We start from the raw sequence: 16023 nt of genomic DNA, 5'->3' as shown, positions 1-16023 counted from the left end.
CGCGACGTACCCTTCCAGACGGTTTCCGGACCTTCAGAACCGGAAGCGAGGCCTGGGCGCGCTCCCGAGCGAAAGTGGGGCCACTTTCCCGGAAGTGCCTGTGGCCTCTACCCTGCGCCTGGCCTCACGGTTTCCACGGTTCCTTGTCTTGAGAGTGCTAGGGGAGGGAACCTGCAACTGGTCTGCTCGCAGTTCTCCTTGCCACTCTCGGGGAGGGCGGGACCCAGGACTTTGTCCTCTGTAGAGGGGGAAGAGTTTGGCGGACCCAAAGTCCAAAGCGTCATTCCCAGTAGTAAAGGAGAGGGACGGAATGGACGTCCTCCTAACTCCTAGAGAGTCCGCTAGATTTATTGCAGAAAATAGTCAGGATGTGTTCATTGATAGCGAAGGCGTGCGGAGGGTGGCCGAACTGCTGCTTGCCAAGGCCTCGGGGCCGGAGTTACGCGTGGAAGGGTGGAAAACTCTTCACGAGCTGAACCCCAGGGCCGCCGATGAGGCCGCGGTCAACTGGGTGTTTGTGGTAGACACGCTCAACTTCTCCTTTTGGTCGGAGCGGGATGAGCACAAGTGTCTGGTAACGTACAAGGGGAAGACCTACAGTGGGTACTGGTCCCTGTGCGCCGCAGTTAACAGAGCCCTGGACGAAGGTTGGTGTCCTGCTCGCGGTTGGACCCGGCAGCCTTTGAGGTTTTAGTTCTCTGGGACGGGGGTGGGGGGTTCAGGGGCGGGTGTCAAGGAGCGGGTTGGGTGTTAGAATTATACGTTAGGGCGATCTTGAAGTTCTTCCTTGCTAGTCTCTCTGCTTAATATAAAAGCAAGAGAAGAAGCATATTCAATGGAAAATAACATGCTTTTAGTATCTCACCATAGGAAAAAGAATGCCACTTTAGTGACACCTGAAGAACAAAGGGACAGATATTATGAAACGTAGTCAAAATGCATGTGATGTTACATTACAATAGTTAGAAATGGGGAATAAGTAGTAGAAAATGAAGGTTTTGCGTTTGATTGCTATTTTATGCATTTCTGCAGCACTTGGTTTTACATAATTGCATGTTATAAAACCAAGGGTCTGCTGAATTCTCAAAGCATGACATTGTTCCTCTGATTTTTTTTTACTATTTTCTCTCTAAAGGAATACCAATAACTAGTGCCTCCTACTATGCCACAGTGACCCTGGATCAGGTTCAGCATATATTTCGTTCCGACACAGATGTATCCATGCCTTTAATAGAAGAGAGGCATCGGATTCTCAATGAAACCGGGAAAATTCTACTGGAGAAGTTTGGAGGCTCTTTTATTAATTGTATCAGAAAAAGTGAAAAAAGTGCACAGAAGTTAATGCACTTGGTCGTTGAAAATTTTCCTTCATATAGAGATGTGACTCAGTTTGAGGTGTGTTTTTGTTTGTTTAGCATTTAAGAAGTTTTAATAGTTCTCTCAGTATTAATTCTTTTTCTTCCAGAATTCATTTTAAGAATAAAAGCTTACACCAGGTGTGGTGGTAAACGCCTGAAATCACAGCAACTGGAGAGGCTGAGGCAGGAGGATGGTAATGAAACCTGTCTCGAATAAAAAAAATTAAAAAAAGGACTGGTGATGTAGCTCAGTGGTAAAGTGTCCCTGGGTTCAATCCCCAGTAAAACAAACAAACAATTTCTTGCAAAGTTCAGTGTGTGTATATATATATATATATATATATATATATATATATATACTATGTATTTTCTTTTTCATACACAGTATGCTTTCACAATATTATTTGTTTATTGTACAAAAAGTTAATTTTTTTTTTTTAAATGCTGGGGATTGAACACCAGGGATGCTTAACCACTGAGCCACAGCCCTTTTTATTTTTTATTTTGAGAGAGGGTCTTGCTAAATCTTTTAGGGCCTCATTAAATTGCTGAGGCTGGCCTTGAACTTGTGATCCTCCTGCCAAGCCACTGGGATTACAGGTGTACACCACCATGTCCAGCCAAGATTTTTTAAATTGCAGGTCACACACACACATACAAAACTAGAAAAAACTTAAGCAAGAATCTTTAGATGGGTGTTTGGGATAGGAACATACCAGATTAGGGATTCAAATGCCAGCAGCATTCAGCCTCTCATCTTTGCCTCTGTTAACTCCATGTATCTGTAGACTAACTTTCTCCATGCAGTGAAAAAACTAAAGGTTAATGTCTTTGCATTATTTGCATCTTATTTCTTTGGCCACTGGACAGAAAGAAGGAGAGAGATACTTTTTCTCCATGCCAATTCTAAAACTCCTGGACAAAAACTGATTGAACTGGCACAGATTATGACCAGCTCAGTACTGCTGCTGGGAATGGATGGGGCAGAGAGGCAGTTCCTAGAACAGAGTCTGTAGGCCACTGCTGAATTCCATTCTGTTTTATTTTGATAATGCAAAGGTTACTTTGAAATTCATCTATGTCTTCAAAGTATGTCATTTCAGAAATTATGAATCAAGTTCCTTGGTCCATCATTGAGGCTAATTATGATGAACAGTATGTAAAAGAAATCCATCTGCCAGTCATGTGGCTGGTAATCCATGTATTCCAAAATCAACATGGTTGTAGTATAGCAAGGATCAGGATTAAAAATTAACATGACTTTAGGATGGAATGAATTGAGAGCACTGTGTAGTTTGTTTACTTACAAGTTGTCTTTTTTGTTTTGTGGCGAAAGGTGAATTTTTTTTTTAAATATTTTTTTAGTTGTAGATGAACATACAGTATCTTTACTTATTTTTACATGATACAGAGGATTGAACCCAGTGCCTCACGCATGTGAGGCAAGTGCTTTACCACTGAGCTACAGCCCCAGCCCCATGTGAATTATTTTTGTAGAGTTTCTATTTCATTTACCAAGAAGTTGATTAATTTTAAGGCAAATGCATTTTATTTATTTATTTTAAAGAGAGAATTTTTAAATATTTTTATTTTTTAGTTTTCGGTGGACCCAACATCTTTATTTTATTTTTATGTGGTGCTGAGGATCGAACCCAGCGCCCTGCGCATGCCAGGCAAGTGCGCTACCGCTTGAGCCACATCCCCAGCCCAAGGCAGATGCATTTTAAAATGAATATTGACACAGGAACCATTTCTCATGAGTGCTCATAAGGTTTTACGAAAAATTTCCCAAGTGTAACAACAACAAACACACTGAAGAATTCTTGCTGGGCATGGTGGTGCACACCTGTAATCCCAGTGATCAGGAGGCTGAGGCGGGAAGATCACAAGTTCCAAGCCAGCAAGTGAATAAAAAATAAAAAGGATCAGGGTTTTGGGCTCTGAGGTAAAGCATCTCTGGGTTCAATCCCAAGTACCCCTCCCCCATAAGAAAAAGTTAACATGAATTATGTTGCAATCAGATACAGACACACACACACACACACACACACATATTTAAACTAAAGTTTTAAACTTTTCAAAAAACTACTATCTACATGTTAAAAATAATAACTAGTTGGGGTCAGGCGATGTGGCTCATGCCTGTAACCTGAATTACTCAGGAGGCTCAGGCAGAAGGATCACAAGTAAAGGCCAGCTTGGGCAATTTAGTGAGAACTCATCTTAAAAAAATAAGAAGGGCTTGAATGTAATGTGATAAAGTAACACTGGGGTCAATTTCCAGTACTAAAAAAAAAAAAAAAAAACCTTGAATTATAGTGAAACTAAAATATGCATATGAAGTAATGTTATTGAAAAACAATACCAAATAGTACCGGGATTACATAATTTATATTTTATGTTCTTTGAAATAGGAAGCAAATTTTGAGTAAGAGAGATAACTATGTTAGATTCTTTTGTTTTCTATAAATTCTTTTATATATTTATTTATTTATTTAATTTTTATGTGGTGCTGAGGTTTGAACCCAGTTCCTCATGCATGCTAGGTAAAAACTGTACCACTGAGCCACAATCCCTGTCCTGTTTTCTATAAATTCTAAAAGCAAGACTATTCTGCTCTTGAAGAAACAACTTTTTTCTTTTGGGGGGGCGGGTACTGAGGATTGAACTCAGGGGAACTCGACCACTGATACACATCCCCAGCCCTATTTTGTAATTTTATTTAGAGACAGCATCTCTTAAGTATCACTAAGCACTGAATTGCTCAGTGCCTCACTAAATTGCTGAGGCTGGCTTTGAACTCGAAATCCTCCTGCTTCAGCCTCCCAAGCCACTGGGATTACAGGTGTGCGCCACTGCACCCGGCTTCTTCTTCTTCTTCTTTTTTTTTTTTTTTTTGATATTGGGGATTGAACTTAGGAGCACTTTATCATTCAGCTAGCTACATTCATAGCCTTTTTTATTTTTTAAGTTATTTATTTATTTTTTTGAGATGGGGGTGTCACTCGATTGCTTAGGGCCTCACTAAATTTCTGAGATTGACCTCAAACTTGTGATCCTCCTGCTTTAGCCTCCCAAGTTGCTGGGATTACAGGTGTGTACCATGGCACCTGGCACATGTGTCTTTTTAAAAATAGCATTTATAAGAGCTGGGATTTTGGCTCAGAGGTAGAGTGCTCACCTAGCACGCATGAGGCACTGGGTTCGATCCTCAGCACCACATAAAAATAAAATAAAGATATGTGTCCACCTATAACTAAAAAATAAATATTTAAAAAAATAGCATTTATAAAGCTTTCAGATGCCCTGGTAACATTTATATCTTCTCCATTCATCAGGGGAAAAGAATTTCTTTTTATAAACGAGCCCAAATCCTTGTGGCAGACACATGGAGTGTGTTAGAAGGAAAAGGAGATGGCTTCTTTAAGGATATCTCCAGTATCACTATGTTTGCTGACTATAGATTACCTCAGATTCTTGTTTACCTTGGAGCCCTGAAATACTCTAATGAACTACTGAAGAAGCTTCTTAAAGGTTTGCAACTTTAGCTCATTATTTGTTATTCTGTACATTGTTGTTAAATCTGTTTAGTTTCTTTCACAAAAAAAAACTCTACTTAAAAAAAAAAAAGGCACTATTGTTAAAAATATATGTGAAGAAAAATGTAAGGGCAATTGAAATATAGGAAAAATGGCTCTTCTTGTTTATACTATGAAGTGTGGATATTGTTGAAAATTGTGCTATTGGAACATTACAAGAGCCTAATAAAATAAACCTAAATTTATGGTACAAGGAGATATACAGTATAGGTGTAATATTTGAGGAGCATTAATTTAGCTGAAGAGGACACTGCATATTAATATAAAGGGTGGAATGAGAGATAGGTAATATTTACAGAACTTTGAGTCAGAAGGCTGTAACATCATCCCCACTGATTTATCTTTATCTTGCACAAATGACTCCCTTCTCTACTCTTGTCTATTCAACATTACTGGATATTTTTTTTTCCCCCTTTGGAGACATGGTCTCACTAAGTTGCCAAGACTGGCCTCAAACTTGCAATCCTCAGTCTCCCAAGTAGCTGTTTTGTTTTTGTGGTGCTGGGGATTGAACCCAGGGCCTTGCACATTCGAGGCAAGTGCTCTATCAACTGAGCTATATCCCCCATCCCCAGATATAATTTTTGATATCAAGACTGGGGGCATAGCCAGACATGGTGAGTCATGTCTGAAATCTTAGCTACTTGGGAGGCTGAGAAAAAAAGGTGGCAACTTAGCCTGGCCAACTTAGCCAGATCCTGTCTCTGAATTTAAATTAAAAAAAAAAAAAAAAAAGGGCTGGGAATGTGGCTCAGTGATTGAGTGTCCCTGAATTCAATCCTCAGTACCAAAAAAAAAAAAAAAAGACTGGGGCTATTATTGTATATAAAATAGGTAAATTGTGTTGAAGTTTGTGTAAAAATTATTTTAAAACAAACAATACATTTCTTTGAGCCGTGCTTGGTGGTGCACATTTGTAATCCTGCTGCTTTGGGAGACTAAATAACAGAATAACAGAAATGTTCTGGAGGCCAGCAATCTAAAATTATGGTGTTGGCATGACCTTCCTCCTTCTAAAGATTCTTAGGAATCTTCCTTGCCTCTCCCCAGCTTTTGGTGAATGACAGGGCTTCATGTATATTGTAAAACTCTGTGCAAGATTGCAGATTGGTGGCCAGAAGCCAAATATAGCCTGTAGGTGTATTTTGTTTGGCCTGAACAGTACTTTAGGCAGTTTACAATGTCTGATCCCCGTAGGCATTTGAGTTGATGAACTGTACTGTATTTTCAGTGGCAGCCAATGCCCACCCTTCAGAATTAGATATATCCTGGAGATAGGTACTGAATAGACTGGGGGTCTTACGTAAGATTGTAGCTCCATATTCAGGCAGAGCTAACTCAAGGATCCCGAATCCAAACAACAGTGATGATTTTCTATGCTCAGGTTAACAACTTTGATATCCTGCATTTTTCCTGATGCACCTATGATGTCCCCAAGACAGTATTCAGCCAGCTAAGGGAGAAAGATCCTGTTTATTGGGCCACAGAGTCTTTCAAAATTTGAAATAGTATTTTTTTCCCTGGTAACCCACTTTTAAATCCTTCAAAAATAATAATAATAAATTAATAATAACCACAAATAATTATTAATTTAATAATCTATAATTATTTATATAATTAATAATTGTTAAATGATCTAATAATTATCAAATTATTAAATAATTAACAATTTAATTTATTATTTGTGGTTACTAATAACTTAATATGTTACTAATAAATCAATAATTATAAATAAATAATCATTTTTTATTTTTTATTTGTTGATTTATTATTATTTGTGGTGCTGGGGATGGAACTCTGGGCTACATGCATGCTAGGCAAGCTTTCTACCAACTGAGCTATATTCCCAACCCCTAAAAAAAATCAGACTTGTTTTCATCTTTTCTCTTTCCTTTTATTCTTTCTTTTTTCTTTTCTGTTCTCTCTTTTTTTTTTTTTTTTTGCTGTCATATTTTATTTTATTGATTGATTGATTGATAGATAGATAGATACCGGGAATTGAACTCAGGAGCACTCAACCACTGAGCCATATCCCTAGCCCTCTTTTGTATTTCATTTAGAGACAGGGTCTCACCGAGTTGCTTAAGCACCTCACTTTTGCTGCGGCTGGCTTTGAACTCACGATCCTCCTGCCTCAACCTCCCAAGCTGCTGGGATTACAGGCGTGTGCCACTGAGCCCGGCTTGCTGTCATATTTTTAAATTTAGAATTATTTCATCTTCAATAACAAATGTTTATTTAGGGAGCAAGTATGTGCAAGGTGCTTGCTATTCTAGGTCCTGGGAATATTGAGAGAAACAAGCCATCCAGTCCTTGTGAAATATAAATTTGTAATTTTGCACTAATGTCTGAGTTTAGAAAATATTTTTTTTCTCTCCATTTTTTTAACCCTTGCAGGAGAAATGCTTTCATATGGGGATAAGCAGGAGGTGGAAATCAGAGGGTGCTCCCTGTGGTGTGTTGAATTGATCCGGGATTGTCTTCTGGAACTTATTGAAAAAAAGGGTGAAAAGCCTAATAGAGAGATCAATTCCATTCTTCTGGATTTTTACTTATGGGACTATGCCCGTGACCATAGGGAAGATATGAAAGGAATTCCATTTCATCGTACACGGTGCATATATTATTGACCCTAAGCAAACTGATCCAAAGAAAACTGCATTTTTATATTATATAATTATTTGTACAATTTTGCTTTGATGTTAAGAGAAGGTTGTAAAGGTTATGGAGACAAGAAAATTGATTATCCCATCTCACTTAAAATTTTTTTCCTTATCTGGGCATGATGGTACACACTTATGATTCTAGCAATGTGAGAAGCTGAGGCAAGCAGACCCAAGTTTAAGGCCAGCCTCAGCCTCTTAGCAAGACCCTGTCTCAAAATAAAATTTAAAAAAATTTAAAGGGCTGGGGTGAAGCTCAGTGGTAGAGTGCCTCTAGGTTCAGTTCCTTAGTACCAAAATACATAAATAAATGATAAATAAAAACTTTTACTTTTTTTTGTACCAGGGATTGAACCAAGAACACTTACCCACTGAGCCACATCCTCAGCCCTTTTTTATATTTTTTTCAGAGACGAGCCCTTGCTAAGTGGCTGAGGCTGGCTTTGAATTTGAGATCCTCCTGCCTTACCCTCCCTAGCTACTGAGGTTAGAGGTGTGCATCACTGCGCCTGGCTTTGTGCCTGCTTAGTTTTGACAATATTTTCTCTTTCTGTGCTCATATGGTTGACAGAAATAATAGAGGAACTTAAATACTTTCTTTAAATTCTAGATTTTAAAAATGTAATCATGCCTTATAGTGTGATTAATCTTTAGTAATAATATTCTCTTCATTCAATTGATGATAGCTTTTTTCAACTTGCAGTAATTTTTTCTCTCCTTTTTTTTTTTTTTTTTGTACTAGCGATTAAACCCAGGGGTACTTTACCACTGACTATATCCCCAGGCCTTTTTATTTTTTATTTTGAGACAGGGTCTTACTGATTTGCTGAGGCTGGCCTCACACCTGTGATATTCCTGCCTCAGCCTCCCGAATTGTTGGGATTACAAGGTATATGCCATCACACCTGACTAACACATATAATTATAAAAGGTTTACAATAAGTTATCACTTCCCTGTTGCAGAACTCAAAGTACCTACTAAGCACTTATTTCCCATTTCTGCTACCACCTTCCTTCTAAGAGATCTTGATTTTGTGAAATATCTACAGTAATTCTGCTGAGAGCCACGGCCGAGTCTGTATGGCCCCTGGCATTTTGCCAACAGTATTGATTGACAGGTGAGGCATTACTATCCGCCTCTGCCACAACTTTTGAGTTCTTGCACTATTTTGGAGTTCTCGTGGGGATTTCCCGGGATTCCCCGAGAGTTCCCATTGGTTGGGGAAGTGCAGGAGGAGGGATTTCCGGGAGAGATATTTCCGGCTGGGGGTTCCTGGACGAGCCGCGTGGCATTGGGAGGATTCCCCGGGAGCTGTGTGAAGTGTTTTCCTGCAGTTCAAAAATAAAGTTTGTTCCTGCTTCAGTGGCTCGTGATTTGTGCCCAGCCAGACTGCAGCAATTGGTGGCCCGTACGGGGAACATCTGAAGCTTCGGGGTAAGTGAAATTGCTTGCCCCTAAGGGAAGGCGAGAGAATGGGTGACCATTTTAAAAAAACAATGTGTTCTTGTTTTGATTTGTTTTGTGTTTGTTTCAAGCTGCCTATCCCTAGAATTTTCTCAGGCAGATTGGGAAAAAATGGTTGGCTCAAGGTTTGAAGTTGTTCGCCCCTGAGGAAGAGATAGAAATAGACCACAAATGCACATATCAAGAAAATAGGAAAATTGATACAACGATTTTTTGTTCCGTTTTTGTTTCATTCTGTTTCGGTTTTGTTTTGTGTTATCTTATTGGGTTGTGTTATCTTTATAACAGATTAGAAATTAGTAAAAAACAAACTGAAAGAGTGTTAAGTAAATTGTTAGAGGTTCAGACCATGGAGAAAGACATTTTAGATCAGGCAAAAGAGAAGGTCTCTCAAGCTAGTCAGACAGAGGAAGAAAATTTAAAGGAAGAAAGCTTAGAGGAGAAACAGCTATTAGGGAAAAAGCTACAACAGGAGGCTGCTACTAACACCGTTCTATCACCAGAGGGTGTAATTCAACCAACAGCTCCCCCTTGGAGATAGCTGAGTGGCCCTCAAACCCCGTAGTTGATAGATGGGATCCTGAGACAGGACCTCAAAGATTAGCATGCCCTGTACTTGAGCAGGCAGGAGGGCAGCGAATTCACCATGCTTTAGATTTCAAAACAGTGAAGCAGTTAAAGGAGGCTGTAACAACCTATGGTCCTCAAGCACCGTTCACTGTAAGCATGGTCGAATCCATTACCAACTTGGACGTGACGCCAGCAGATTGGGCTAGTATGTGTAAATCTGTGCTAAATGGAGGACAATATTTGTTATGGAAGGTTGCCAATGAGGAATTTTGCAGGGAGACAGCTAGGCGAAATGCAGCAGCCGGTTACCCTCAAAGAAATCTAGATATGTTGTTAGGAAAAGGACCTTATGAGGGTCAACGGCAACAAATTGAATATGATCCTGGCGTATACGCACAAATTGCTGTAGATGCGGTTAGGGCATGGAAAACTTTACAGGGGCATGGAGATTTACAAGGTCAATTATCTAAGGTAATACAAGGAACTAATGAACCTTACGCTGAATTTGTAGATAGGCTTATTCAAGCAGCTTCCAGAATTTTTGGGGATAAAGAACAGGCAATGCTACTTATAAAACAACTGGCTTATGACCAAGCAAATTGTTGCTGCAGAGAGGTCATTAGACCATGGAGACATGAAGATTTAAACACATATATTAAATTATGTAGAGACATTAATGAACAAGGGCAAGTCTTAGCAGCAGTACAACAGGCTTTAGATGCCAGGCCAAAAACATGCTATAATTGTGATCAAACAGGACATTTTAAAAGGAGTTGCCCCATAGGAGGAGGGTTTAACAAAGCTAGGTATCAAAGGAATAGAATACCGGGTATTTGCCCACGATGCCGTAGAGGGAAACATTGGGCTACTGAATGCCGTTCTCAAACCACCATAGAGGGTATTCCGTTATCAAAAAACAGACAAGGACCAAGTGTTTACCCACGATATCGTGGAGAAAGGCATCGGGCTCCATTGCCAAAAAACGGACAGGGGGGCCCAATGCTCCGGGGCCCAAGACCACAAATGTACGGGGCACTGGAGGAACCCAGAAACACCATGGAGGAACCCAGCAACACCATCAGGGTAGTGCCCAGGACACATTATCCATCAGATCTCTCATCAGACGAACCAGAGGGAGCGCAGGGTTGGACATCTGCGCCTCCGCCAGAGCAGTACTAACTCCAGAGATGGGAGTTCAAATCATTCCCACAGGAGTAAAAGGACCTCTTCCCCAAGGAACAGTAGGCTTATTGTTAGGACGCAGTTCTTCTATGCTAAAAGGACTTATGATAAGTCCCGGGGTAATTGATCCCGATTATGAAGGTGAAATAAAAATTATAGCTAGTTCTCCAAAGGGTATATCAGTAATTTCACCAGGAGATAGAATAGCACAGTTATTAATAATACCCAGCCTACATGATAAATTTTCCAGTAGTACTATAGAAAGAGGTTCCAGGGGATTAGGCTCCACAGGTGTAGATTGGGCTATGCTGTCTTTAAATTTAGATTCTCGCCCCATGCTAAAACTAAATATTCAAGGACATGAATTTAATGGGCTACTGGATACAGGTGCAGACCTTAGCATCATCTCTCGTCAAGAATGGCCAAAACATTGGCCATTACAACAAGCCACTCAAACGCTTCGAGGCCTAGGAGTGGCAACTAATCCCCATAGAAGTGCAATGGTATTAGATTGGAAGGATCCTGAAGGATGTGAAGGAACTATATAGCCATATGTATTGGATCATCTTCCTATAAATTTATGGGGACGAGATGTCCTAAATCAATTAGATTTGACATTAACAAATAACATCAATCCAAATGCGCCCACTATTAGGGCTAGACAAGGTTTCAGGAAAGAAAAAAGATTAGGAGAACAAGGCATAGCAGCACCAATTCAAATAGATCAAGGAATAAATAGATATGGACTGGGTTTTCAGAAGGGGTCACTGAGGCAATAAAAATTACTTGGAAATCAGATAGACCAGTATGGGTTCCTCAGTGGCCCCTGACTAAAGAAAAGATACAAGCAGCCCATGACCTGGTCAAACAACAATTAGCGGCGGGACATATACAACCTTCCATATCTCCTTACAATACTCCCATTTTTGTCATTAAAAAGAAATCTGGTAAATGGAGATTATTGCAAGATTTAAGAGCCATTAATAATGAGATGGTTATTATGGGACCTGCTCAATCAGGGATTCGTCAATTGTCTGCTTTGCCAAAAACCTGGTACGTTTTAGCTATAGAATTAAAGATTGTTTTTATTCAATTCCAATTCATCCTGAGGATAGTCCACATTTTGCATTTACTATCCCTGCACTGAATCATGAAGGTCCTGATCAGAGATATGAATGGAAAGTACTCCCTCAAGGGATGGCTAACAGCCCAACTATGTGTCAAATTTATGTTAACAAAGCACTCCAGCCACTTAGAAATCAAAATCCTAAACTACAAATATTTCACTATATGGATGATGTATTGTTAGCACACAAAGATAAAAACACATTGCTAGAATGTTATGCCACACTTACAAACTTATTAAAAAATTATAATCTAGAGATAGCAATAAAGTACAATTAAATTTTCCAATTAATTATTTAGGAGTTCTATTATCCTCAACCATGGTCCGTCCACCAAAAATTCAAATACGAGTAGATCAACTCAAATCACTTAACGACTTTCAAAAGTTATTAGGAGACATAAATTGGATAAGGCCTTATCTAGGCATACCAACAGGAGAGTTGGGACCTTTATTTGATATCCTAAAAGGTCCATCAGATCCAAATTCACCCCTCATGTTAACGCCTGAAGCAAGAAAGGCATTAAAAATTATTGAAACATATATGGAAAATATGCATTTGGATAGAATTGATATAACTTTGCCTTTATTATTTATTGTAATACCAACAAAAAATATTCCTACAGGAGTATTTTGGCAAGAAGGTCCATTATTGTGGATACATTTATCTTATTCTCCTAACACTATTCTTACTAGGTATCCTGAGGATGTAGGACAATTAATACTCAAAGAAATTAAAAGCAGCAAAGGGAGTGTTTGGAATTTCTCCCAATAAAATTATTACTCCATATACTATGGATCAAATTGATGAGTTAGCTAATGAGTTAAATACTTGGGCAATAATCATGTGTAAATCTAATGTTTCATTTGATAATCACTTACCACCTAATCCTTTGTTGTCTTTTTGGTCTTCGCATCCTGTAGTTTTCCCAAAAATGACAAGAAAAACCCCTATCATGAATGCTCCAAATGTATTCACTGATGGGTCAAATAATGGTACAGCAGCAGTAGTTACCCCTGATCAAACTTTCACATTTTTAGTACCCAAACAATCAGCTCAAAAGGTAGAGCTTAATGCAGTTTTACAAGCTTTTGTGATGTTTAAAGATTCTGTATTTAATTTATTTTCTGATAGTCAGTATATAGTTAATGCTATAGTATCCCTTGAAGATGCTGGCAGGATTTCCCCTTCCTCTACTGTTTTCTCTTTGTTTTCTGCTATACAAAGTCTAATCTGGGACAGAAAAGATCCATTCTTTATAGGACATATCAGAGCACATACAGGATTGCCTGGAGCCCTTAGTTTGGGCAACGATTTAGCAGATAAAACTACACATGACATACATATTTTCTCTACACTAGAAGAAGCTACACATTTTCATAAAAGGTTCCATGTCAATGCTAATACTTTACAAAAGCGTTTTAAAATAACTAAGGAACAAGCTAGACAAATAATAAAACAATGTCAAAATTGTGTGACCTTTTTACCACAAGTTAATCTTGGAGTCAATCCTAGAGGACTGATACCTAACCATATTTGGCAGATGGACGTCACACACTTGCCAGAATTTGGAAAATTAAAATATTTGTATGTTACAGTTGATACTTCTTCCGGATTTTTGATGGGCTCCCTTCATTCTGGAGAAAAAACTAAAGATGTTATAGCTCATTGCTTACAAAATTTTGCCACTGTGGGCGTTCCAAAACAGTTAAAAACAGATAATGGTCCTGGTTATACTTCTACCTCTTTTAAACAATTTTGCTCATCATTTGGCATTACTCATATAACAGGAATCCCATACAATCCTCAGGGACAAGGCATAGTTGAAAGAGCTCATCAAACTATTAAAATGTACTTATTAAAGCAAAAAGAGGGAATTGGAAAGGGGTATATATCACCCAAAGATAAACTTAAAATAACCCTTTTTACTCTAAACTTTTTAAATTTGGATTCATCAGGGCTTAGTGCTGCGGAAAGGCATATGTGTCCAAAAAATGTACATGAGCCTAAGGTACTTTGGAAGGATATTCTAACAGGACAATGGAAAGATCCTGACCCAGTGATTGTCTGGAGTCGGGGTTCTGTTTGTGTTTTTCCACAGGGACAACAGCAGCCGATTTGGATTCCAGAGAGATTAACTAAAACAATTTCTACAGACCAAAAGGAAGATGATTTGAATCAAATCCATAACAGCTGATATCCAGAACTCCAGTTTGGCTATTCTTACATCTGCGACAGTGATTAACCAGGATGCTTTTTTCAATATTTATTTTATTATTTGCCTTTTCCCACATCATAAAGTTCTATTTTATTTTTGAGCTCATACAGACCTAGGTTAATGTTTTTCTGATCAGTTTTATTTTTTGACTGTGGAGTTTTTAAGCATTGCAATGGAGATTTCACCTAGGTAAAGCTACAAGGCCTTTAGTATTGTCTTATGTGTTGTATGTTATGTGTGCACACTTCTGTTTTGTGTTGTATGTCTGTATGTGCGTATGTCCATATATCATATATGAGGAGCGCTCATGAATAAATGGATCCGAATTTTTTTATTCACGTGATTTTAATGGTTTAATTTAGATTGGGTAAACAGCTGTTGAAAATTGTTTTAATATGTGAACAAATAAGGAGGTTAACAGATCTGTTTGTTTACTTTCACCTTTCCTTCTCATTATATTTAATAATTCTGTTCAGGATAATGTAAATTGTTCAAAAAATTGTTTTCTTAGTGCCTGTTGGAATGTTACATAATTTTTTTCTTAGCATCATTGCCAGAATTCCTATCTTCATCCCAGTGCTGGTGAAGACAAAGATAAAACCAAACTACAGCTTCTTCGATAGTTATCACAACAAACTGTATAAACTGATGCATCAATGAATAATAACTCAACAAGTAATGCTCAATCAAGGAGTCGATTTACTTTGGGAGGAAATGGACATATTGACAGATTCCTCTGCTTTGAACTGCTTGCAGAACTTGCCTGGACTATGTATCACTTGTATGCACTGTGAACTATCTGTTGGTGCAGCGAATTGTGGTAGTGCTGGAGTATTTTTGCTGATGGTGTCACCGGTGGTACAATTTTTCAAAGGAGCCCTCAATTGGCTTAGTGTCATGGCATTTTGCATCCTCCTCCCTTCTACTAGTGATGGTCTAAAATTTGGGGGCCAACAGAGGTGAGGCAAAGAACCTCACCCCCCCACTGGCACCAAGGCCAAATTTGGGGGCCAACAGAGGTGAGGCAAAGAACCTCACCCCCCCACTGGTGCAAAGGCCTATCCACAAGTATGGCTGTATGCTGGACCGGTAGTCAGTGACGGGTATGATCCAATTGCAGTGGTACCAACCTAAGACAGGAGGCTGACGCCTAGAGGTCAGTTCATCCGATGACGGGTAAGGACCATATGTTGAATTGGACTGCCTAACAAGCACGGTCCCTAAGCCACATTGCTTGTTGTTTAATTAAACAAAAAGGGGGAGATGCTGAGAGCCACGGCCGAGTCTGTATGGCCCCTGGCATTTTGCCAACAGTATTGCTTGACAGGTGAGGCATTACTATCCGCCTCTGCCACAACTTTTGAGTTCTTGCACTATTTTGGAGTTCTCGTGGGGATTTCCCGGGATTCCCCGAGAGTTCCCATTGGTTGGGGAAGTGCAGGAGGAGGGATTTCCGGGAGAGATATTTCCGGCTGGGGGTTCCTGGACGAGCCGCGTGGCATTGGGAGGATTCCCCGGGAGCTGTGTGAAGTGTTTTCCTGCAGTTCAAAAATAAAGTTTGTTCCTGCTTCAGTGGCTCGTGATTTGTGCCCAGCCAGACTGCGGCATAATTCCATTTTCCTTCATATCCAAGATAGATTGGTTCCAGGGCACTCTCTGCCACCATATCAAAATCCAAGACCCTAATTTAAGGTCTCGCATAATGGATAATATTTACATATAAGCTATACACATTTTCCCATGAACTTTAAATCATCTCTAAATTAGTTATGATAACTAATACAGTATAAATGTTATATAAGTAGTAGTTATCATTATTCCCTAAACAATACAGTATAAGAAAA

At 39.1% G+C, this 16023-nt stretch overlaps 1 protein-coding gene across 7 annotated transcripts; it reads left to right on the top strand.

Annotated features, from left to right (window-relative positions):
* The first annotated feature begins 127 nt into the window (after positions 1-127).
* Positions 128-15751, top strand: Qng1 (Q-nucleotide N-glycosylase 1). 7 transcript variants are annotated; one of them, XR_009228454.1, is made up of 6 exons: positions 129-647; positions 1136-1395; positions 4697-4892; positions 7355-7571; positions 8985-9055; positions 14063-15751. XR_009228454.1 is itself a non-coding variant. In XM_058585019.1 (5 exons), exons 1-4 carry the CDS (start codon positions 311-313, stop codon positions 9044-9046), a joined length of 855 nt encoding a protein of 284 aa, XP_058441002.1. In that variant the 5' UTR covers positions 128-310; the 3' UTR covers positions 9047-9055; positions 14725-15751. The 7 variants fall into 7 exon arrangements, 5 of the variants coding, with proteins under 5 accessions (XP_058441002.1, XP_058441000.1, XP_058441001.1 ...); XM_058585019.1 differs by lacking the exon at positions 7355-7571 and having other exon boundaries at positions 128-647; positions 14725-15751; XM_058585018.1 differs by lacking the exon at positions 7355-7571.
* Positions 15752-16023: the final 272 nt, after the last annotated feature.

This window comes from Marmota monax, unplaced genomic scaffold, assembly GCF_021218885.2.
Source record: "Marmota monax isolate L192 unplaced genomic scaffold, Marmota_monax_Labrador192_F-V1.1 WCK01_AAM20220418_F8-fsc00336, whole genome shotgun sequence".
NCBI classification, from domain to species: Eukaryota; Metazoa; Chordata; class Mammalia; order Rodentia; family Sciuridae; genus Marmota; species Marmota monax.
Note: the sequence above shows the minus strand (reverse complement) of the source record. Positions and strands in the feature narration are given on the sequence as shown.